The sequence below is a fragment of the Gymnogyps californianus genome, chromosome 5 (assembly GCF_018139145.2).
Source record: "Gymnogyps californianus isolate 813 chromosome 5, ASM1813914v2, whole genome shotgun sequence".
Classification (NCBI taxonomy): Eukaryota; Metazoa; Chordata; class Aves; order Accipitriformes; family Cathartidae; genus Gymnogyps; species Gymnogyps californianus.
In genome coordinates this window covers 65,494,036-65,519,415 of record NC_059475.1, presented here as the reverse complement: position 1 = coordinate 65,519,415, position 25,380 = coordinate 65,494,036, and the positions used below count along the sequence as shown (strand labels likewise).

At 40.7% G+C, this 25,380-nt stretch overlaps 1 protein-coding gene across 1 annotated transcript; it reads left to right on the top strand.

Moving 5' to 3' along the window:
- The first annotated feature begins 29 nt into the window (after positions 1-29).
- JKAMP (JNK1/MAPK8 associated membrane protein) lies at positions 30-5,117 on the top strand. Its single transcript, XM_050897226.1, has 7 exons — positions 30-42; positions 255-346; positions 1,076-1,230; positions 2,277-2,483; positions 2,970-3,151; positions 3,864-3,940; positions 4,259-5,117. The coding sequence occupies exons 1-7, from the start codon at positions 30-32 to the stop codon at positions 4,475-4,477; spliced, it is 945 nt and encodes a 314-aa protein (XP_050753183.1). The 3' UTR covers positions 4,478-5,117.
- Positions 5,118-25,380: the final 20,263 nt, after the last annotated feature.

Genomic DNA, 25,380 nt, shown 5'->3' with positions numbered 1-25,380 from the left:
GCCGGCGGGCGAGTTGCTGAGTTACCGGGATGTTCCGCTCCGGTAGGACGGGGTGGGCCGGGCAGGCGGTACCGGGCTGCGGCTGCGAATTGAGATGGGCTGGGAATGGGGCTGGGGGGGTTGTCAGCGGCTGGAGCGGGCCGGGGGGGTGGCGTTCGGTGCCTCTCGGCTGCGGGGGAGCCGCGGTGTGCGAGGCCGGGCGGGCCGGGTCAGATCGGAGCACCGCGGTAACGCGGGTTGCGCTCTCCCCGCAGCTGTGGACATCCAGCCCGCCTGCCTCGGGCTGTACTGCGGCAGGACCGTCCTGTCGGTCAACGGCTCCGTGGAGACCTACGGGGACTGTGGGGTAAGTGCGGTGCAGGCGGGACTCGGCCTGGGGAGGGGGGATGTCCCCGCTCCCTCCTGGGCTGGGCCCGGCATCGGCAGCGCGGGCCGGACCGCTCCGGAGGCTGATGCGGATCCCGCTGTAAGCAGCACCGCGGCCCAGCCCCGAGGTGCCTTAGGATCAGGTGGAGATGGGGGCTGCAAAGGGCGGGCAGAGCTCCCTTACCGAAAGCAGGAGCCGCTCAATGAAGCGTTCCCCGAAGGAGGTGCTGAAGGCTCGGTGCTAAACCGGAGCTGAGCGGAGGGGCTGCAAAAGCTGGAACAGAACGGGATGGTACAGAGAGGTGTGCTGAAGTCACTCTGCCCACTGATGTTATTGGAGTACTACGGGAGAGCAAGATCCAGGGAGGGAGGAATGAATGGGAAGCAAGAAACTTTGGGGGGCAGTGGTTGTGAGCGGCCTGGTGAGCGAGCTTAGCGATGAAAGGGAGGTGGCGTGACAGCGGGAGAGGAAAAGGGAGTCTTGGATGAAGCCTTTTAAACATGCTTCACCTTTGTTTATACTATGAAGCAAGAACCAGAGAGAGCAAGGCCAGTATAAGCTGAGAAATTGCCAAGGTTCATGTTTCATCTCTTTAAAAATCTGATACGTTTCTTGCCCCAGTACTACTTCAAGCTGTTTTTCCAGGAACTGCAGTGATTCGTTATTGGTACTCAGATGCTTTGTAAATACAGTCTCTGCTTTTTGTAGGTATGCCCTAGAGGTCAAAGAACCGATGAGAACAAAATCTGCCGGGAATGTATGGGATCTCCAGACCGCTATGACTGGCTGTACCTTGGCTTCATGGCCATGCTTCCCCTGGTTTTACACTGGTTCTTTATTGAATGGTATTCAGGAAAAAAGAGGTTTGTATACCCCTTCTTCAGATAGGTTATTTAAAAATGGAAATCTCGTATCCATGAGTGATCAATCTGAGATGCTGAATTGAACTGTCCAGCAGTTCGTGCTGTTGGTTGAGCTGATACGGTAGCACATAAGCTTTGGGCAGCTGGAGGCGGGTTTTATTTACAAATGTTAGAGTCCTGCAGGTTCTTCTTGCCAGTTGCTGCCCTCAGGGCATGGCCTGTATCTCTTTAATGTGGTGGTGCCCAGTCTATCTGGCAATTTGGGCTGGACTGGGTTTCCCAGTAGCGGGCAGGAGCAGCACGTTGTGTCATCCCCTCTCTCCTGGGCCAGACCTACCACCTGCGGAGGCCCCAGTCAGTAGTACTGCGTCCGTGCAATGAGAGAAGGGGGTTGAGTTTTCTCTTTAGGAATATGCGTACTGGGTTTTGGTCGTAATAGCATAGCTGATGTAACCTTTACGTCAGCATGGTGCATCAAGGAAGTTCTGTAAACAAGGGGTTTAAAACCACAGCTGGATGTGGCCATTAGGTGCTAGACTGGAACTTTTAAGAAGCAATGACTCTGGAGTGTACTAAACACTGAAAACACAGGGGACTGAGAGAGTTTAATATATTCATATACACCATCTTTAATAAGGACTTGAAAGCTTTGAAAATTTTGCTTATATCGTATGTGACAATGTTATCCTTTCTGAGACGTGTGGTGTCTTATCCTTACTGCTGCTTTTTTTGAAACTCCAACAGCATGAGTGGTGGTGTCCCTGACCTGACAGGATGCTTATGCTACAGCAAGGTTTCATTTAAGAAGCTGGAATGTTGTTCAGTCACATTTTGCACGCTAAATCACCTGAGATTGTAAATAAGTTTTCACATTCGGCTTCAATTACTTAACTTTTTATTCAAGCAGAGTTGTCCTAACCTTGGTCACAGTGAATATTAACTCTGTAGAAGGTTCTGTACTGCATGGGCCTCCACTTCCCAGTTGGCATTTAGATTTCCTGTAGCGTTAGCAAAATAATAGTAAATCTCTCTCTGTCCTTCCACAGTTCCAGCGCATTGTTGCAGCACGTCACTGCCTTGTTCGAGTGCAGCATTGCAGCGATCGTTACGCTGCTCGTCAGCGACCCCGTCGGCTCTCTGCATATCCGCTCCTGCAAGGTGAAGAAGCTTTCGGACTGGTACACGATGCTTTACAACCCAAGTCCCGACTACATCACCACAGTGCACTGCACTCACGAAGCAGTTTATCCCCTGTGAGTGTAAACGCTTCTGTACTCCTGTCTGTCCTTTCCTTTTATACAAGTGTGTTTCTGTCCATGCCTCTTCTCCGTGTTTCTGTCCGTGCCTCTTCTCCAAGCTGCAAAAAGTGTTCAGATATAACTTGGACCGATGAGTATCAATCCCCTGAAGTCTTTCGTGCGTTGAGCTGTTCTATGCATGAAACACTTAGCAACACCTAATGACTTTCTGAGTCACAAAAGAAGGTGGCATAGTCCACCAGTCTATGAAGCATAAGAGTTCATTTTTTTTCCCCTTTGCTGCATCTTGACCGTTTCCCCTAGGAAAAGTGAGCCCATTGTTCTGTGTTTACATCCTTTAATTGTAAATTCTTTAGACTTGACTGACTCTAACCCCAAATTCCCTGGTTCTGAGTTGAGTCTGCAGGAGAAAACTGCACATTTTAAGGAATTTCTCTCCTTTTTTTTTTTTTTTTTCTCTTTTCTTTTCTCCCCCCTCAGGTACACCATTGTGTTTATATATTACGCCTTCTGTCTTGTGTTAATGATGCTACTTCGGCCTCTTCTGGTTAAGAAAATTGCCTGTGGTTTAGGAAAGTCTGATCGATTTAAAAGCATTTATGCAGCACTGTACTTCTTCCCTATCCTCACCGTGCTTCAGGCTGTTGGAGGAGGCCTGCTCTGTGAGTTCTCTCGTAATAACACTAATAAACATAACTATAAACACACATTAACAAATTACTTGTGTCCCTTCCCTCCCTCCCTCCCGTGACACTCCTTTTGCTTTGAGAATACAACCATTGTTTAAGGTTATTGTGAGGAGTCTTACCTGAAAAGGTTGCTCATTAGTAGCCCTGTCCTAACCAGGCTCCTGACCAGCACTGCTTTGCCTCTGCCGGTGCTGATAGAGCCTGTCCCTTTCCCAAAAAGGGAATAGAGGGGTATGACAGGAAATTACTTCAGAGGGAGTTAATTCCACTTCCTGCTACGGTAGAGTTTGTCTGATTTCAGAGATGGATTAAAGTATAAGTTTGGGGAGATCAGCTGGTTTTGGTTTAGCTTCCAGCATACTTGTCACATGAAGGGGACGGGTGCCACAAAATCCCCACTCAGCCTGATTACTTTTCTCGTTATCTGCCTTTTTCAATTAGTGATTTCAGTGTACAGTAACTCCACCTAGAAACATTAGAGAAAGTTTGAAAATCTAAGATGGAAGCGTTGAATAGTTGTGCTTGGCTGACCCTTACTGCTGTGCGCGTTTGATGTGATGATAAGAGGTGGGCTACAGTAGCTTAGTTTACTTCACACCCATGGTTTTATGTAGAAAAACTCTCTCTGCTGAAATGTCTATCATGCATTCTTTTTCCTGCTAATCTGTTCAATGTTTGCCTTTAGATTATGCCTTCCCATACATCATACTGGTGTTGTCTTTGGTTACACTGGCTGTGTACATGTCTGCTTCTGAAGTGGAGGTAGGTAAACATGTTTCCTATGTTAAAACTCATCATATAAAATACTTGAATGAGCAGAGACTGCTTCGTCTCTTGCCTTTTCTCAGCAGTGTATTCAGCATTTAAGCCTCTTCCTTTATGACTTCTCCTCTTAGCTGGAGGAAGCTCCTGTGAGACTTCCCTCTTGTGGTGCACTGCAAAACTGTGTTAGGTGCTGGAAGGGCTCAAACCCAGGAGGCTTCATACAGTCTCTGTGCGCTACCTATAACGACATCTCTTAAACATCAGGTACTAGGTAACAGGCTGAATGCTAACAGGATACTGTGTTTATTTTGCAAGTCTTTCAAGGATCTTCTTGTCAGGAAGAAAAGGCTTGTTGTCCTCTTCAGCCACTGGTTACTTCATGCCTATGGAATCATCTCCATTTCCAAACTGGATAAGCTTGAGCAGGACCTGCCGTTGCTTGCCTTGGTACCTGCACCTGCCCTCTTCTACCTACTGACAGCGAAGTACACCGAGCCATCGCGCATACTCTCGGAAGGTGGAAATGGACATTAAAAGGAGCCTGTGCCAATAACGCTGTCCTCATGATCTGCGTTAAGCAGTTTTAGTGCTGGTTACACTTTGAAAACTTCTGTTTTAAAAGAAGTTATTTATGTACAAGACTTCTGGGTGAAACACCTCTGAGTGAGACTGTATAATATTAGAAAGCTGCACTTCGTATTCTTCGTAAGTATCTGGTATAGATGGAAGGGAATGTCTTTGTATCTATTTATCACTGTGAATCTGTATAAAAAGCTTGTGACACATTCTAGTACAGCGGTTTGCTTGTATATGTTTGTTTCCTAATACAATATTTTAGGTGTTGTTTGAATAAAACAATAGAGTCTGGTTTTCAGTAGACTTTCAATAAAACAAATAGAGCCTGAATATACCATAGAGCTTGGTTTTCTCATCACATACTCCAGCTTCTATCCCCTGCCACTGGAAACAGACTTTCATCTTCCATCAAAAAATAATACATGTTGAGCGTGATTCCTCATGCTGCTTTAGTCTGAGTGCTAGGTAGAAGGAGAGGAAATGTGTTGTAAAGTTCTCTATAAAGTGTAGTTTGTGCTCTGTGTACTTCATGTATGGAGATCTCTTCCTGGAGATGGTTAAGCAGTAGTATCCTTCCCAATAAATCCATGTTCTTATACCTTGACTATGAATTTCCATCTAAGATCAGATTAAAGATTTTCTTTTCTTGGTAGCTGTCAGCAAACCACTTGCTGTGGGTAAGCCTGTGAAGCAGCTGTTAACTATGTATGGGTTACATACATACATATGCATGTTTCAGCACAGTCACCTTAGCTTCCTCCTGTGAGAATGCTTCGTGCCTGTTTGATCTGTTTATCAGTGGTGCCAGCAGCTCGTGTCTCTTGCTGTGTGGCTGCAGCTGTGCCCCTACTGCAGCAACAGCAGTGGTCAGACAGGAGTGGAGTTTAGCTGCTGAGAAAGAAACAGCTCTTTATGCACCATCATCATGACCACTGCAATGATAGAAACTGCTGGAATGACTAAAGTACAAAACCAGCACAGATTTAATAAAAAGAATTGGAGTTTCCTTATCTCCTTAAAGAGATAGATACCATTATCTCTGCTCTATGTTCATCTAAATCTTTATGTCAACACCTTGATAAGAATTGCTAAAACTTCTGAGGCTGTTCAGAAGTGAGCTTTTGGCCTTGCCGACGCCAAATATCCACTGACAGACTCTAGTCTTCTCTCTGTATTGTACAGGAAGATACCCAAAGCATGTGTCCTGTGTATTAGTCACCAGTAACTTAGTGCTATAGAGGGTCTAGAAGAAGGTGCAGAGCAGTGCTGAAGGTCTCAACACACAGGGAAGAGTAATAGGAAGATCTTCTCAGCTTAAACTCTTCCTACTGTAGGGATCATTGGCTGTAGCAGTGCAAATAACAGCGTATATTTCTATATTTAAGTGTGACGGTAATGCCTTTTTTATTCTACTACCTATCAACATATTGCTAAGGACAGAGCCTGCCAGCAGCTCAGGGGCTTTGAGGGGTGTCATCCCAGCCAGGCTGCCTCGAGATGTCGCTCTCCTCTTTCTCCATAGAAGGTTCGATTTCATTACAGCTGATGCACCTTTCCTGATCACTTTTTTTCTGTGAAATGCCAATTGACAGGTTCACTGCTTCTCCAAATAGTGTGCAAACAAACTAGGTCTTGCATGCAGCAGTAAGGTTTTATTTAGGGATTAAGGAAGTAATTGATCTCCTTAAGGAAATCAAATGCTGTCTATACTGCTACATACAATATGTAGTTTGCAGTACACTAATCTGGATGACACTTCTAAAAGTATGGCTTTAAAAGTCATGTGTTAAAATACCATTTCCATAACTGACAGAGTCATAGGCATATTTTTCTTTAAAACGTCCTAAACACAGTTTTGTGTCTACATTTGCACAGCTGTCACATCAGTACCGGCACAGTAGGCATGTGAGCAGCCAGTGCAGCACCGTGCAGGAAAAGCCATTTGCAAAGGTGCAGTACTAAGGACTGTACACTTTTATGTGCATTTCTGTGTATGGACTATATGTATTGGGTTTAAATACTGGGCTATATCTTGTTTTTAAAAAGAAAAGTAACAACAACTCCCAGGTAACATTAGCTGTAGTAAAAAGTACATCTTTTGATAGGTCCAGAGAATCACATGTTAATTTTAAAGGCTGCAGAATGAGGGACTCCTCTATTAAAACACAGAGCTTACAGGAAGGCAGTGCGCCCTGCGGACCTTGCAAGGCATACTCAAACACCGACCTTCCTGCTGGGCTCCAGTGCTTTAGCCTGCAGCAAAACCTGGAATGTCAAATAATACAAATTAATAAACTCTTTTTATCACCTTCTCTCACTAGCATAAAAAAATGTAATGGCAGCCAAAGAGTGAGGTAGATGCAGCTAAATTAATACGTGCAGTTTTGAATGACTAAGCAATGTCTTTGTGCAGGCTCCTTGTGAAGAAACCTGCCCTACACAACTGACACAGAAAATAACACCGGCACTGGCCTTCAGATGAAACAGGATTCTCTTCTGCTGTATGTTCACCATCCTTCCCCTCTCTGCCTGACTTCCTTCCAGGGACATTCCCTTCCTCTAAAAATTCATCATTCCTCTCCCTGGTTTCCTGTCGCGTTACCCAGACCCAATGATTTCAAAGCGGCCTGTATGCCATAGCCTTTCAGCTTTAATATGTATAAAAACCACATACTGTAACAAGACAATGGTCATACAGTGACCAAACCTGTGACTCATTACAAATGAGACCTCTGTGAACCAACAAGTAAAGCAGATAGCTATAGGTTTGAGTTAAAAGGAGGCCCTGAAGCAAGTCATTTGCATGTGCCTAGGGCCCCTGTGTAATATCAACCCTCCCCAAGACAAGAGTATAGAATATTGTTCATTTAAATGGAAACAGCAGCACAAATTACCCCCATGTAAAATACTAGAGAACATAAACATTAATTAACTATATAGTCCTACAGTGATAACCATGCAACCACAAACTGCGGGAGTTAGGGTCTGTTAGTTTTATTTATCCTTTGTTGAAAAGCAAACATATAGTTCTGAAAAGATCAGTGATGCTCAGACTATTTTACAGCCCCCTCACTGTTGTTATCATCACAAGCCTTTAGAAAAGTGCAAATTGAAGATAATAATATCCAGGCTGTGTTATAAAGCATGCCTAGTTCTTCTAATAAATGTACCACTAGGTCTCAATCTGCAGCAGAGTGATCAGATAGAACATGGCTGTACTACTTGTGTTTTATCACAAACTGCTAAGAATTAACGTATTCTGGGATTTTAAAAAAAAAAAAGGGGAAAAAAAGGGTGGAAAAGAAAAAGTTTAGTGTATCTCATAGTGATCATCCATTCTAGATTTTTTGTCAAACAGAGAAGTCAATCCTTCCAACATATTTTGTAGCCTCCTATTAATATCACCAATCTTTTCCTCTCGTTGTTGAATTTTTGTTGTTAGAGCTGCCACTGCATTCAGTATTTCCTGCTCATTCTCCAGAAATTCCTGTAATGACACAGAGGAGAATTTATTTTTTCTTAAAAGGAAGAAAAAAAAACCCTCACAAAATGTTAAGAAACTTGTTTTGTTGATCTTGTTTTCCCACAGCTTGAATGGTCACCAGACCTGTCGCTCTGCTGAAAGTTTTCAGTAACTACCCAATCCTTGCATAAAAAAAGCAAAGTTTGCCTTTCTAACAGAATAACTGGTGAAAAACTTTCTTACGTGATAGTTTGGTTTAATTCCTGTTCAAAATGAAGGCTATCCCCAACTGGAAAAATATTACAAGGCTGACGACCTGAATGTAGAATAGCAACAATGTTGTTAGATACAGGGAGACTGCACAGGTTTAAGGACTGAATATAAAACCAGCAAAAGGAAAAATATTGGGAAAAATTATTTTTATAGCCAGGACTTTTATACAATGCTGGAAAACATAGGTTTAATACTTTGCCCCTGCTTGACTTCAAAAATTGTAGTGCTTTATTCGCAATATGAAATTTTATTTTTTACATGGTAACAAATATATTTATGCAAAACAGTATGATAGAAAATTGAAATTCACCTTTTGAATAAAGCTTTCCTCTGACCATCCCTTCAGAAGAAGATCTACAACAGAGTCAACAGTTAAAATGTGGTAGATTACTGTGCCAAAAAAAGGCATAAGGACTGAAAGTTATTCTTAAAACAATGTCAACGTTTTGGATTTGAAATCATTATTAACAAGTTACCATGAAGCACTGCTAGGTCATTCAGGATTTTGACTGTTGCTGACTTGTGGTTTTCTGCTTCAGAATTCATTGCAAAAATATCTTCTTTTATCTGCGCATTGCACTGTGAAAAAAATAATTACAACTGAATACTTGCCACAGTTTTCTAAATAATTTCCAAACAGTTTCGCTGTTTCTAGAGAGATCAGGAAGAATAAGCTGAGTTTTAGCTTATGGCAATACAAAGGTTAACGTATTCCTCTGGACATGCTTTCCTTCAACAACAGCATCCATTTCATCTTGTTGAACAAATTTTAACAGTTGCCAAAATCAACGCAAGCCAGCTATGTCTGTGCTACCAAATAAAATGGCTGAGGACGCTGAGAACAGCCAGAGCAGCACACGTTGTGTGCAAAAAGGGAATCTCTTTCTTACTCACTCCCCCAGAACAGGATGGACTCATTCACATTGGATCAGCTTTACCAGTACCCAGCTTGTACTGTCCCAGGTTGGGCTGAAATGGGTTAGATGGCCCAGGTCAGGCACAATAAACAGCATTCCCTCGTGCAATATAGGCATCAGAAAAAACAAAGCTTCTCAGCTTCTGTTAGTGAATTGAACATAAGGAGAGGGATGTTTGTAGTGTAACCAAGATTTTTCTTCCTGAGGGAAGCCTTTGTTTCCGTAAGGGTATAATCAGATAGAGCTGCAGAGTAGCTGGTACCTAGCATCTGCAGTGCTAGCACACACAGATTCAGGCAGCTGCCCTTGCAGCAGTAGAGCTCTGTGCTTGCAGGCAGCAAACAGTGCACAGGGTTCAGATCGTCTCAGAAATGTAGTCCACATGGCTGCACAAATGTGGGTTCAGGTCTGGATGGCAGCCTGGTGACAGCTGGCAATAAGACCACTTTTACTTCATGTGTTTTACGGGGAAGGAGATTCTACTGCTCTGATAGCCGAGGGCCTGAAAGGTACACAGAATATTTTCAAAAGCATATATTCCAGATTGCACAGGCCTATTCTACATCTCACGTTCATCTCAGCCCCCTTCATGTGGCAGGAGGGCCTTTTCCTACAATCCCTGACTGAATGCAGCAGATATACAATATTGATTATGCCTTGGATATGGGAGGTGCCTTGCCCTTGGATATTCCTCTTAGTTTCCTTCCAAATTAAACACAGCCCACACATTCATTTAAAAGGCCAGGTTTGCCCTGTGCTGTTTATGTTTCAGCATCTTCCATGGCTAGTCCTCCATGAAATGAAAAATGAACAGAGAACTTCATACTGAGAAGGAACACTGTCAAGCTTCAAAATACTCACTAATTTGAATCTGCAGTTCTCGATATTCACAATGTCAAGTTTCCTGTTGATCTCATAGATGTCTCGTTCTAGCAGCTTCATACTCTCTGTATGGTTTTTCAACTGGCCAGTTGCAGCATCACGCTTGATCCGCAATTTGTTCCTCAGCTCCAGCTGTTAATAATAAACTCTTCACTGCTAACTGATCTTTATATAGGATATTTGTAATTAAATAAAGTCAAAAGAGTTTTTGTTATGTGGCAGCTTTCATTTGAAAATTTCAAAGTACCATCTGAGACAGGTATCTATGCCCTCTTACCAACGAGGAGGAAGAGATACAGAGTGGGGAAGCGATTGCTTATGGTCCACAAGAAAGGAACCAGCTCTGACACGAAGTGACCTTCCTGCTGCAGGGTCACCCAATGACAGGAGCATCACTTTCCTGTCACTGGAGGCTCTGGTGTACACAATTGTTTTGTTGTGCTATTCCTATTCTAATATGGTTGGAGAAACAGGTCTCCCTTTTCTGAACAGAGACAATTCTGTGTTGATGTGGCTTCTGTGGAGCTCAGAGAGATTTGCCCATTACCAGACCACTGGGCCACGAACCTGAGCAGCCTCATAAAAGCCCTGTATGTAGTTTATTGAGCTTGTCTGATGCTTCTTAGTTACTAAAGGCACTTTAATTCTTCCTATTAGCAACAGAAGGTGTGACTGTGTTTATTTTCCACCTAAAAGTTTTGTTCTGGCAGAGAAACAGACACCAAAAGCAATCTGATTGTTTGCCTAGGATGTACAGCCCAGCTGAAGCAAGCTCTGGCCAGGCTGCCTGATGCCCAGCAGCCCTAAGCAAATGGCCCCAGTACATACTGGGGCTGTTTGTGCATGCACCATAAAAATGGCCAGTGTGGGCACAGCAGGTCTGATGTGCACTGTGGCTACTGCACTCAGCTGTAGCAGGTCTGAGGGCGGCTGACAGGCAGATTCACTGTGTGAGCTCTGCCGGGACACTCTGGCTGGGAGCAGTAGGTGCCCCATGCCTCAGACATTTTGAGCCACTGCAGCTACCCCCACAGCTATACAAGTTTCTCTCTCCTCACACTGGTGCTGATTGACTGCCTGAAGTCACAAATGAGAAATACAGGTAAAGAGGCAAGGATACAGAAAGATTTTTCAAATACGAGTTACTGAAGTGGCAGAAGTTCCTGCCCTAGCAGTAGAGCAAGCATCTGAATAGAAGCAGGTTCACAAATGCCCTTAGTTCACCAGCTTCTTTTTGACTTGCTCATGTGCCTAAGGAATGCAAAATCAAAAGTACAAGGGCAGCTTGATATAAATGCTGGGTTACAGGCTGCACTGAGGTCTGAGGCATGCCCCAGATGGGAGCACAGCAACAGAGAGGAAGGTATGTCCCCAGCCCCAGCCTGTCTCCTCCAGTCCCAGCCTCCATGGGTGCCTGGTCTTTACTGGGAGGAAATAAAGCTGGTGGTAGAAACTTTGCAGAAGTAGTACAGCTAAGTTTTAAGTTATTACCGTGTCCTCCTTGAGCTTCCCAGTAGTTTTGATTGACTGCTGAATGGCTTTTTTGACTCGTACCTCTTCATCTTTCTTTTCTACAAAGCAAGGAAAGGGTTTTTAGACAGTGTAATGACTGAACATTAAAGTTAAGCTGTTATAAATAAAACTAGGTTCTATCAGTAAGTGATCTGTTTAACTAGTCTGGCATTTTTAAAAAATGCTTCATATTTATGTTATGGCCATGTCTACAGCTTCCAGTTGTTGCAAAGAGCTCAGCTTATACTTGTTTCATAGATCACCTGAGCCATAGGCACACAAAGGGCTATGGCATGCTGGTTTTGGAAACAGCAAAAGAAAGCCGCACTGTGTGGAGGAGCTACTTAATACTTACCTAAAAATGATTTTCTCAGTTCTTCGTATTTTGTATACTTCTGTTCTCTTTCTCTCTGGGTTTCTTCCAAGGTTAGCCTGCTTATATTTAATTCTTGTTCTTTTTTAAGCAGATTTTCAGTTGCAGTTTTGATGTCATTCTTTAATGAAACTAAATATTAATCAATAATCTATCTAAGCAGCATTTAATGCATAAATAATTCAACATATCCAGAGGGGAAAAAAAAAAAAACAGAGAAAAGAATACTGGAAGTGATCCCAAAAGGTCATCTTAGTCCATCTTTTTGCTGTACAGCAGAATCAATTAGACCTAAGTACCCATGACAGATGTTTGATTTGTCCTTAAAAGCCCTAGCAGTAGAGATACCATGTCTCGGACAACTGATTCCAGGGTTTTACTATTTGTGCTCTTAGGCCCTAAGAAAGCATTGACTTTTTCTTAAGTTAAATCTATTCTGTTCCCTGTTATTTGTCTCAACAAGTGGACAAGGAGAAAAGCTTATCACCTTGCTGTCAATTTTTATTTATTCGGTAGTTACTACCATGTCTTCTGTTAGATTTACCTATTTTAAATGGAAAAGCTGCACATCTTTCTTTTCTGATCATCTTTACTTAGCTCCTCTTGGACCTCAAAATAATCTACATCCTCCTTAAATGAGGTGATCAATACCAGACACTGTGCTCCACCTGTGTCCTACCAAAACCAGGTAGAGTAGAAAACTTACATCATAAGCCTTGCCAGGCTATCTGCCTTTTTATACAGACTGGTTTGACAGTTGTCTTTTTCATTACTACAAATCTTTGTTGACTTATGTCCAGCTTGTCAGCTTTAGTCCTATTTATCACTGCCTAAACACCTCCCTCATGATGGATTTGTACAGGAAACTGTTTCTACCTACACACAAACGTATGGATTTTTTTTTTATTACGAACTTTTTTCCCCAAAATTACTTCTCCAACTTGCTAAAATAATTCTGAATTTTAGTTCTCTCTTGCAGAGTGTGCTCCCAACTCTTACCATATTTGTCATCTGCAGATACGATAAGCATTCACTCTATCCTATTACTTGAGTCATGAAGGAAATTACAGATTAATTCCAGTCTGAGAGCAGACCTTCTGCAAACTAACAGGGACCATTATTCTGTTTTGTCAGTAAAGCATGGGTAACTATTATCTAGGATGATTTTCCAACTGTTTTTGTACCTGAGATTCTTCAGCCTGGAAAAGAGACAATTGAAGAGACACACAATAAAGGTGTGTAAAATCACACACCTTTGCTGGAGAAGATGAGAAGACAACAGTTATTCACTGTTTCTCATAACACAAGAACTGCAAGATGCAAATAAACTTTTGAGACAGCAGGTTTAAAACAAAAGAAAATCCTTGTCCTTATTAAATAAATTATATGTTACAGGTTGTTATGGAGGATAAATATATATATGTGAGCTAAAAGGATCAATCAGTGATAGGAGAATATTGCACTGAAGATCCAGCATAGCATAAAATTCCATCAAAAGCTATTAAATGCAGATGCCGTCTCCATCCAAAGAAGTTCCTGACACTTCATTCGTCATGGAAATTATACAGAAGAAGGGTCATTCTATATTTGAATGTTCTTACATTACTTCTCCAAGCAGGACTATTGATCACTGCAGAAGACAGGATCCGGGTAGGACCAACATTGTGTCTTACCCCATATGGCTATTTTGGGAACTGAAGTTGATTTGAGCTTCACTCACCTATTCTTGATGTGCGCTTATATATAATCATGAGTAGCTCTGAAATGGCTTCAGCCACTTAACTACCTGAAGGTGAATTTCACTTGACTCAGATGATCTGAAGGCATCTAAGTTCTCTAGGTACACTTGCTAACTGGTTCCTTCCCTATCCTTGCCTGAGACGTTACTTTTCTGATGCTGGCATTAGTACACTAAGCATTTGATCCTGCTGACCCATCAGTGAAGCAAAACAAACTTAAATATTTCTTTGTCTTACCACAAATATGGAGTGCTTTCACATTATTCCACATGTCCTTTCCTATCAGCATGTCATTCCGTGGCTTGACCTGTCTCATGTTGTTGCTCCATGCCCAGCCACAAGCATATGTTTTCAATCATACTAATACTTGTTTAATACAAATGTAACTACAATGCTCCTGGATCTGAGCTGTACATCCCCCTATAACAGGGCTGCACAGACTTACCAGCCTGGGAATCCTTGCACTCTGTTACATCAACATGGGGAAGAACAACTATTAGCTCTTAAAGACTGAGCAGATCATCACCTAAATACCATTACAAATCTGTACATTTTAATCTTTCTCTGTCTCATTCCTTAGCTTTAAAAAATTCTGACCTTTGGTTTTAAAGCAAAAAAAAAAAATCTAATTCGATGTATGTGCGTCTCTCAGCATAGTGGAACCTCATCTTGGCTAGGGCCAAAGGAACACAAGTCACGAGTTAAATGACTTTTCAGTGGAAAAATACATCTCTTCTCTTTTGCTGCAATAGGTAAAAAGACAGAAAGGGAGAATGGGAACAACCTATATAAACTGGGAGACTTGAAGAACAATGTTAAGAGAGAGACAAGATGATACCCAGGGAATAAAGCCATACAAAGAAATGAAACTGGGCCCAGGATGTGAAGTAACACCAGGACTCTGAACTTGCTTCTTTACAGGTCATTAATGTCAAACACTACACTACATGTTTTTGTTCCCTCTGAAGTCAGGTAAGTCATATCCACTCCTGTGATCAAAGACTAGAAATATCAGAAAACCTCAAAGTAGAGATGTTTGGATATGCTCATGAGCTGTATTTTTTTTTAAGGACTCTAGCAGAAGTATGGGTAAAAAGAATGAAAAAACTGGAAAATATGGAGGAGAACAGATGAAATGGCTCCAGTGGCAGATACAAGTATGTGAAGAAGGCAGAGAAGGAAAGACGATCTGAGTCTCATTTCTATGGACTCTTTCAATAACATCATCGTGACGCTCCAGACAGAGCAGAATGAACCTGATCTGACATGACTCTTACAAAGGAATTTATTCCCCTTACACAGACCACCGCCGCGAGACAGCATTCAGACAGAATCATTTTGCAGATGAAAATAGTGGAGAGCAAGCACAAGAAAATGCCGAAAGCTCCAAAAGCAAAATGGGGAAGAAAAAAAAAGCAACTTCAATTGTTTCATCAAGACGGTAGGAACTGAAAGCAAAGCAGGAAAACAGTTTAAAATGGAGAAAACATTAGAGTGTGTCACTGAATGAAAATAAATAGTTACAATTACTTTTTCAACCTGTCTCTGTCCAGGCCACAAAGAAAAGGGCAACCCTCTGATAACAGTTTCATCAGCGCTATATTAGATGAGGAAAAACTCTTTTAGAATGAATCATATTAAAGAAAAGACAGAGAAAGTATCAAGGTATATTTAGCATCTCTCTTGTATATTCTGCATAGCTCATCTGCCAGAAAGAGCATGAGAATGAATCCAGCACAACTGTTTACTTAGCAGTGACAGTCTCAGCCCTGATTTTTAGGGAAGCTTGAGCAGTTACATGACCATAACTGTCTTGTGTGATATGGGAGCATAACCTCTCCACCAGCAAAATGAGAAAGATCCTCAAGGCCTTCTGTACATCTACCTTTCTAAGGTCAGACATACAAAGAGGATATTTCCTACACTCCTGGCATCTGATTTATCTTATCTCAAATCAGACTGTTGACCAAGAGTCAGACAGTTCCCCTGGGGATAGACCATATGCTATATACCAAAGATCAGAGAAGCACTTGAAATCTTTGAAAGCTCTGCATGGTTCATATTCAGCATTTCAGTGTCCTACTTTCTTTGGGTAAGAAAGCTCATCAGTGTTTTAAAGAACACTGACACTAAGTAGCCTTAGGTTATGTCTTGCACACCATCAGTAACTCCAATAGATTTACAACAGCAATAATTCAGAGGAGAATTTGACCAGCGTCTAAAATCAAGCTGTCATATTTCCATGAATGTTGGCCTGTTTACCCAAAAATGATGAAACAAATTCTACATTAACAGGTCACACATTGGGACGCTCACTACAAAGCTAAACTGGATGCATCTCAGGACTGAATCTGGTCCTGCACATATTCTTATTTTAAAACGGGAGGCATTTCTTCTGAGAAACACCTTCACTGCATTCTTTTGACATAGATGCCCATATGTACCTGAGTATATACATGCACATATACATATATGGTTGTGTACTGATTCCAGTGTCTTAATCTGAGGGTCTTAAGTGCTTTTGACCATTAAAAAAGCCCAAAACACCAACCTGAAAAGTAGAGAATTTTCTTGAAACAATTACTGACAGATGGGTCACATTTGAGCATAGCTCCAATGAGCATAGCTGCAATGAGGTGCCACAAACACTACCAATTCATCCATCAGAAATCTTCCCAAGGTTAATAAAAAGAACAATAAAACTTACCTGCAGACATTTTATTTTGTTAGTAAAATCCTCATTATAATTCCTGTAATCATTTTCCCTCTTACTTGCTTCTTCACTCAGGGCCTTGACTTGCTTTTCAGACTGAAAAAGCTCTTTCTCAAGGTCTTCAATCTCATAATGGAAAGCAAAATTAAGGTCAGTGATTTCTGAAATACATAATGTCTACCTGGACCACTCAGAAATAAGCAATTAGAGCAAAATGAGAGCAATCTGCATTAAAATACAACATTTGCTAAGATAAATAATTGCTTTAAAATTGTTATTAATAGGAGTTAAGGTCAGATCACAGAATGGTTGAGGTTGGAAGGGACCTCTGGAGGTCATCTTGTCCAACCCCTCTGCTCAAGCAGGGCCACTTAGAGCAAGTTGCCCAGGACCATGTCCAAATGGCTTTTGAATATCTCCAAGAATGGAGGTATTTAGATCTTTAGATACTGAAGATCTTTAGACCTGATATCATATTTAATAGCTTACAAAGAATTGGCCCTTGGAGGTTACTTACTTAGCTATCAGTTTACTCTGATTATGTACAGCATGAACGCATTGTAACACTGGATGTAATGGGTTATAATACCTGCTGTTTAGCATACCTCCAGAAGTAGTTCAGCATGCTTTTTTTTGCCAGCCTCTATTCTTTCATTAACTTTTCTGCTTATATTCTCCTCCTCTGAGAAAAAGTGTTTCCTCTGCTTTGCTAAGTATAGTAGCTTCCACTGAAGCATTATTCTAGTGACAGACACATAAGCAGAAATAAATTGAAATTGGGAGAAAAACAGAGAAGGGAGACAACATTATCAGAGTCACTGCAAGCCTAATTTAAGTGATTGGAAGACTCAAACATATATTCTGTAACTTCAGGACTACAATCAAAGTGGTTCAGATGGAAGTCTGAGACCCTGACAACATCTAGGAGAGATGCATGAAAAGACATAAAAACTTTCTAAAGTGCCTCTCTGTTTGTACTGAACCTGGAGGAGGAGCCTTAAGGTGACTAGTCTCACTTAAGTGCCTCTGTTATGTGCCTAAAATTAGTTAGTATAAGTCTGGACGAAATAATTTGGTTAATTTTTAGCTTAGCAAATTGGAAGGGACAAGATTTCACATTCATAAAACCCTAGGGGTTGTAAACTATGAAAAGGATAAAAGACAACAGTGATACAAAACCAAAAAGGCACTAGCTGTCTATGTGAAAATGCAGACTGGAAGTCAGAAAAAACTATTCTTAGTCATCAAAAGAATAACATTTTAAAATGACATCTTAATGAGAGTAAGGGGGGAAAGCAACAATGGCTTTTTGGATCAAGCATGATTATTTTTTGAAGACAAAATTATGATGTAATATGCAGGGGAGAACCAGACTGGACTAGATGACCAAGAAATCTCCAGATCTCTTTGCACCTTACATGGCAGAATAATCAAATGAGAAGTCAGAGCTGCAGAGCTAGTCTGAAGTAGCTGATCAGACAATGGGCTTATTTTGGAGAGTATCCTATCAACTGTAGGGGGCTAAGTGCTTTCCTGAATCCACTTTTTTTCTTGCCAATAATAAAGAGGAGGTAAAAATCCCATTAGGGATCTCACATACAAGGAGGCATTCATGGAAGGAAAACAAACAAAAAACCCCACTTATCAAGTACATAGGTCTTGATACTCTGACAAGAAGGTATCTCCATATTGATGTGGACTGATAACACCTCAAGAACCAGACACTCAAAACTGAGTTTAGACAAACAGTATGAACAGACCCCCAAGAGCTTCAGTTAAAATCTGGCAGTTGCTGAGAAACTCAAAAACAGCAGGAAAGCTTTATATCACTCTCATTTTAACTCCAGCTACAGTCATTCACTTAGATTTATCCAACTCAAGGCTTTTTCTAGAGGTACCTCACACCACTGTGGGCAGACATGTGTGCATGTATGAAGAGTGATGCAACCTACTTCATGGCAGATGTTCTGAATATAGATAAAATAAGCCTTAGTCTTTTTGTGACGTTTGCGTAACATGCTCCTTACAATTCTCTCTAAAAGTTTCCTAAAAAGACAGATTCAGTAGAAGACACTGCTGAACTAATGAAAAATCTGTAAGTCCAAGGAAGAATGATGAAATACCTGAAAATACAACGATATCTCATTCTTATGGACTCTGTCAAAGGATTTATCTATATGACAGCTGGAACCTCAGATCCCACCAGTCTGAGGACCTGATTTTGAACATTGCTCAGCACACAAAGCTCCCATACTTCCTAGCTGGAGCTGTGGGTGCTTGATACTACAGGGAACTGAGACACTTTTTTCTCATTTAATTTAATGGCAGAGCTCTCATTGACCTCAAAGGTGCAGGATCAGCTACCAATGAACATTAATTTAAATTAATTAAAATAAATAAAATTTTTAAAAACCAGTTTTACAGTTTACGTAAGTGTCCATATCCTGGGAAAATCCCAAATAGCTTACAAAATAAAGTAGAACATTTAGTGTCATAATGATTAAAAGCCACTTACACAGTAAGTTCAGTGGTTCTCACCACTTGGCAGTATAGCAATAATATTCAAATGAAACTATGGATATCCTTGAGGAGATGCCCTTTTATTTGCCATTATATCACTGAATATTTACATAGTAAGGCTTTGGTTTTATATCTGATATAATAGCTGCAACAAGATGCAGTGATTCATTAATTTGCTGCTTTGTTTTAAAGATACAATGCATACTTCCTAGTTTATCCTACCTCGTCTTATTTTCTGTCTTCAAATCTTGCTTTAGAGATGCCAGCTCTTTTGCATAGCTCTCCTTGATATTTCTGGGGGCGGGGGAAAGATAAACTTTCAGAAAAAATGCTGCAGATTTGGAGAGTGCTTACTCTACGTTAAAATTTTAGTATAGTTTTTCAAAATTTCCTTCCCACCAATCAACATGCTAAGCACTTACACTAGCTGGAGAGAGACAATATGGTACCTGTGGGTCACATCTCAAAAACCTACACATATTATAGTGTTGAACCATAGCTGTGTGTTTACATATTGTTGTTTCTCAGGTTGGAAACATCAGTTTAAAATTGTTAGCTCTTGTTAGGAACCAAGGCAAATCCAGGAGTATTTTTTTCAAGACAGAAACAATAAACAAATGCAAACCACGAGAACAGATGTTTCAGAAATGAACAATTACTCTAATGTATTAGTAGCGAGTACTATGAAAGAGTATTTTCAGAAGTATAACTTCTGGCCAGACGGACAAATCAATTTATTTGAATTTCTTAGTATGTATTTTCTAGTGCGCCATGTGTGGTAAATATTAAAATGCATGAACTTTATATGTATTCAACACATGCTAGGAGAGTTCAATACAATAAAAAAGGTTGGTAGTGTGAAACCAGTGATTCTCACTCCTTCAAGACACAAAGGCGTTGGGAAGCACCCACTCCAAACCCTACAAGGATTTACAAAGAGGTAGTATGGGGCTTTCTTCCAAAGGTTTTATTGTTCCAAATGCAAAGCTAAATGTATCAAGCCAGTACTGTAAGAAATTTTAATAGTAGTGGAATGCATCCAAATCATTCTTAGATACCCTTGAAAAATCATACTACTTCTATTCCATACTTTCCAAAACTATGTTCACTGTTGTCAAGTCAGTGGGTTTCCCATTTCAGTGGGTTTAATCAATTGAAGATTGCCCTCCTTGAATGAAACCTGACAGACTTCATTTCAAATTGCTCATTTAAAAAAAAAAATAAAAAAATAAAAAATCAGTCAATCTTGTAAGGTGAATGGTGAGATTCTGAATACCTTGCATATTACTTTTATAGAAAATAAAAATTAACAAGAGATCTTAATTTTGATTTCCAGTTTGGTGGCCCTGTTAAAGTGACTGGGCAGTCTGTGTGATGTACACTGAAATTAAATTATTTTGGGTTTGATGTAGAGGGATGTTGTGAAGCCAGTGAAAATTCACAGAACAAGATAATTACGTACAAACGTAAAATAAAACCCTAGGAAAGTATGGGGACAGGGACTGGGGAAAGGGGGTTTTTCAATCAGTTTTTCTAAGAGGTCAGAGCTGTGATGCATTTTGCACAGTTCCATGTAGTCTAGTTTAAAAGTCTGAAATTAAGAGCTGATTGACTCTGGGAGAAAGCTCTTACAATATTTTCGTTCACTATCATTAGTATATCTTGACGCTAATTGGATATCTACTATGCGATGATTATTTCACCTCATTATCTTGTTAACTTAGTTTTATACTGTAGACTCCATTGCACTTCATTACAAGTTCTCCTCCTCTTTAGCAGTGCATGGCTACCTCCTTTTTAGCAGTGTGTGGCTACCTCATGGTCTTATTTTTTGCATCCCACATTTACATGGCAACAATATCTCCTTTGTCCGGAAAAATGCAGACACTGATCCTATCAAGATAGAAATGCACTTCTCTTCCTACAAAGCAGAATAAATGTATTGTATGTTTTCTTATTCAGTATGAAAAGGGAGGTGAGCAATTATTTTCTTACTTTTTAGTTATAATTATATCCATAAGTAGGCAGCTCCATATTAACAAAACATTCCTCAGGAGGATTTCGATAATGGGAAGACCCTAGGAGCACAGCCCCTTCAGTGCTACACCGTGAAAATGTTGCACAGAACCAGCACAATTAGTGTCACTCAAAACACAGAGTGTGTGCAAATATTTGGCTCTGCTAGGTTTGGAGGGTGTAAGATTAATTGGCTGAACCTTTTTACTTTCTCTTGCAAAGGATGACACTCCAGCAGAAAGAAAAAGAAAAGCTCTCCCTTTTGTCAAGATTACCCTTCTCACATGACAGAATTTGATTATCTGCGTACAACATAAGGCCTTGATCTCCTGATTCTCTCGCAAATAGGTTAACTGGGTCCAATGCAGGATATCTGGGGTCAATATACACATGCCTGCCCTCACCTATGGCAGTAAAATCCTAAATCTCTTCCACCAACTACAGGCTAACAGAGAGCTGCAGTGCTTTGGCCACGCTCCTCCCAGCCATACCCCACTGCATAGGGCACAGGACATCTGTTCTGCTTAGACTACACAAGCCAAAGATTTCTTTTTCAGAGCACTTCTGTGCACAGGGCAAATCTGTGCTTACTTAGATTTATCTGAGTAAAAGCAGATTTTCTCAGATACCACTATAAAAGGGTAGTGACTTAGTCCAAGACCTGGTACCACAGTATGGAGTTCACAGTCACAACTGTTCATGAAGTTTTACGTTCCCTACTGCTTCAATATGTTTCATTATTTGTATGTTCATTGCTCGGTGATAAGAAACTGCAGATTAAATTAGGGTAACTGGCAGCTAACCTCTTTGTTGTATGAAGTTTCATACCAGCCTACCAGTATAGTTTATAAACCCATTTAACTTCCCTATTGAGTGTTACATTTCAGAATCTCTTAAACCAGCTGAACTCCTGAGTAAACGGTACTGAGATCATTTACTATTTTCAGTATTGAAAGATTACATACAGTAGGCTGCCTTCAAGATTTTCAATTTCTTTCTCTAGGTTTTTCTTTTCCATCATATGATTTGCCAGAAATTCAAGCTTTTCATCTAGCAAAACAGATAATTTTCCCAATCTACCAGAAAAAAAAAGAAATGTTAGATATTTTGTCAGAAACACAATCTCACTATGTAGCAAGAAAAGCCTTAGTCATAAAATCACAAACTCAAAAAAATCTGTATTTAAAAGCTGACAGGTAAAACCTACTTTGCCACCATCTTATCCCTTTCTGTAGCCCAGCGTTTTTCTTCTTCCAGTGCTTGTTCGTACTTTTGGCGCACAGCTTTATTTTCTAATTTAAGTTTTTTATTCACACATTTAGCATTGCGTAGATCTTCCTTAGTCTAGAAATATGGACCACAGATGTTAGCTTATTATTATTATTTCTGTCTCTGTTTTACCTTATAATAACATTCTATACTGCTATAGTGCCTTTAATCAAAAAATCTTAGAGAACTTTACAATGAATCAAGATTCACAGCATGCATGTAATTAATATATATGGATATCACATCAAGATCACATTTCTGGATCTTCATTTCCATGGCTCCATTCAAACCAACCACTCTGAAACAGCCTGCAAGCTGTGTGCTGCTCCCAGGCACATGGTACCTTGCTCCAGCTGGAGGCAGTGACTTCCACTGTGTAGACTACAAAGAGTGATGAAGTGGAAATAGGGAAGGCTTGACAATGAAGGAACACTGGGATGGTGGGCATACAATATCAAGATGGAGGGAAGCAGGAGTCATGGGTCCTGGCTGAAGGAGGCAAGGGCGGGAAGATGGAAGAGAAAAAGGAAATAGGAAGATGATGATTGGGGTCCTGGCTTTTGATGGCAGGAATGCAGTAGAAAAGCAGGTGGGGTGGCCATGGGATGGGGAGAATGTGGCTCGTACCTAGTGCTGCCTAATGTCAGCATGGCAGAATTTTTAATGGACCAACGTCGTGTTTGATATGTACACCTCCGGAGGAGAGGTTATGAACACAACTAGGGAACCACCCCCTAATAGGTGCACGTAGTCTACGTAACAACAATAATCTCAGGCAGCTGGCGTTCCTTCACAGGTTCAGCAGATGGAGTGCCACCACTAGTTAGATTTTCCCCACACGCAATAAAAGTTAATAATAATGTAAAAAAGCATGGAGCAAGTCAGCAAGAATGACTATGAAAACTGCACACTCAGCTTTCCAGACCAGGAGCCCAACCTCATCCTTGTTAACAAATGTCCCCACAATCCTCCTACATACATGTGTCTGCCCCGTTCTCTTATTGCACACATACTCCCTCCCAAATCAACATCGTAATCTCAGAGCCCTCTATTCCCTTGCATCCCAGCACACAAGACCACACCCTCAAGCTCACCCCACCTCCCAGTGCCCCTTAAGTCTTTCAACATCAGCCCATGGCCTCAGTTGAAGAGAAGATCTTGCCCCTACCTCCAGCATGACCTCCAAAGCCCAAGTACAGTAGAAGATAGAGGCCACATGTCCTGCAAATGTTTGTGCTCCTTTTCCCTGCTCACACTTATCAAGCACAGAGGCACAGGCAAATCAAAGCACCTAAAGCACCTCACGTGTCATACTTTGTGCAGGCCTGTTCTCGTTGAGTGTTTCAACAAGACAAGGCCTAGTAAAAACTCTGAGCCAGAATAAAAATATCTCTCTTACCTTTCCAAGTTCTTTATTGAAATCCTCCTTTTCTTGAGCAATTTTTGATTGTAAAAGCAGTAACTCAGAATCAAGCTGAATCCTATTAAACAAAGCCAATGTAGACATATTTAGGAGGGTATTAACAAAAAAAAATTTAAAAAATTAATAAAAAATTATGCATTCTTATTCTCACGGCCCTCATGCGAACATAAGCTAAGTCTACACACATTTGAGCTCCATTCCATTCAGGTATCTTTATTCATTACTTCCCTCTAATATATCTGATGAAAATAAAACCTGCAAAGAAGGTAAGGACATACAGAACTAGTAGGCTTTCTACTACAAGATCTTAAAATACAAGCCAAGGAAGGCTTGTGGGGAGAGGCAATATTTTCTATAGACAAACTGATAGAAAAAGTACACAAGGAGAAAGCAGACAGGCTTTCAGGTAGATAAGTCCTACCAGCAACAGGTCTACCTACAGGTTAAAATGGGAAAGTTTGAGCATAGATTTATACTTCTTGCTTGGACGAACATTGTGCATTTATATGTTTTACAGGATGCAGTCAGAACAATGGATACTTGCTTCCTTTTTCTATCTTCTATACAAAACAGGAGTTATGCAAGAAGCATGAGCCTACCTAAAGAAGTGTTTGAAGAAAGAAATCTGATGCAGAGGAGGAGAGGATATTAAAAAGAAAAAAGAGGAATAGAAAGTAGTCTTATAAAATATAAAGTAGTCTTATAGCAAACAAATATAGAACCAGAAATCCATATTGACCAGGCTTTGACAGCATGTGCCAAACATTGTGAAGGAAAAAATACGTTGACCAGATCCTTTCTTTAACTCAACTGCCTAACTCATCTGTTACATCAAATAGTAGAATAAATTATGAAGGACAAACACTCTAAAACAAATAAAGACATTCACAACACTAAGCAGCTATAAAAATGCAGCACAAAAAGAGCAGAAAGACAACACTTCTGTTACACTCAGGCTATGAAATTCACCATAGCCCACAGCTCTGTGGTCATCACCAGATCATAACTGTTTGGACCCTTGAAACACGAGTATGGTCAACTTCCCTAGCACAACTATTTCTACTGAAGTTAATACTCAGGAGAGTAAAGATAAGCAATTTATAACTGCCTACAGGATCAAGGGCCACAGCCGGATGCTGGCTGCAGCTCATTTTTTACAGTAATTACATTGTTAATTAATGGCAACATTCATTCCATGAAGACATTAATGAATTAGTTCTGCCATCAAGAAAAATAGTAGAGTTCAGAGCAATAATTTTACCCAAGTTTCCAAGAACTCATATTTTCTTCTTTGTAAGGATTCTTAGCTCAGCTTGTACAGGGAAATGGGTTCAAACAAGAAGTTTGAATCACCAGGAAAAGTCTCAATTTTTTTCCCCATCACTTTGGTCTTATAACCCTTCAGAAGGCCTATGGCAGAGTCAGAAGAGAAGCAGCTATGGAGCTAGCCTGGATAATGCTAAATTGAAGATCTCCACATTGAGCTCCATGGGTGTAACATAGACAAGCCCATAGAATGATATTTGGATTATTTTGCTTATTCACATCATCTGTGATGCTTTGCATCTCAGGTAACACATAGAAGAAGAAATCTCTGTGCCATAGCAGATGTAAGTATACCAGCTGATAGGATGGTGATAGCACATGCAGGGAGTAATGACTGACTTTCCTGCCACGCACATTTTTAGAATAACAGTATAACTCTAGTCCATAGAGCACTGTTTGTGAATATTTGGTCCCTGACAGCTGATTTAGATTAAC

Bases quoted from the DNA above. Each gene is read 5' to 3' on its own strand.
- JKAMP (XM_050897226.1), top strand. The intron at 1,231-2,276 runs GTTTGTATACCC...GTCCTTCCACAG, and splicing joins TGGTATTCAGGAAAAAAGAG to TTCCAGCGCATTGTTGCAGC. The intron at 2,484-2,969 runs GTGAGTGTAAAC...CTCCCCCCTCAG, and splicing joins CACGAAGCAGTTTATCCCCT to GTACACCATTGTGTTTATAT.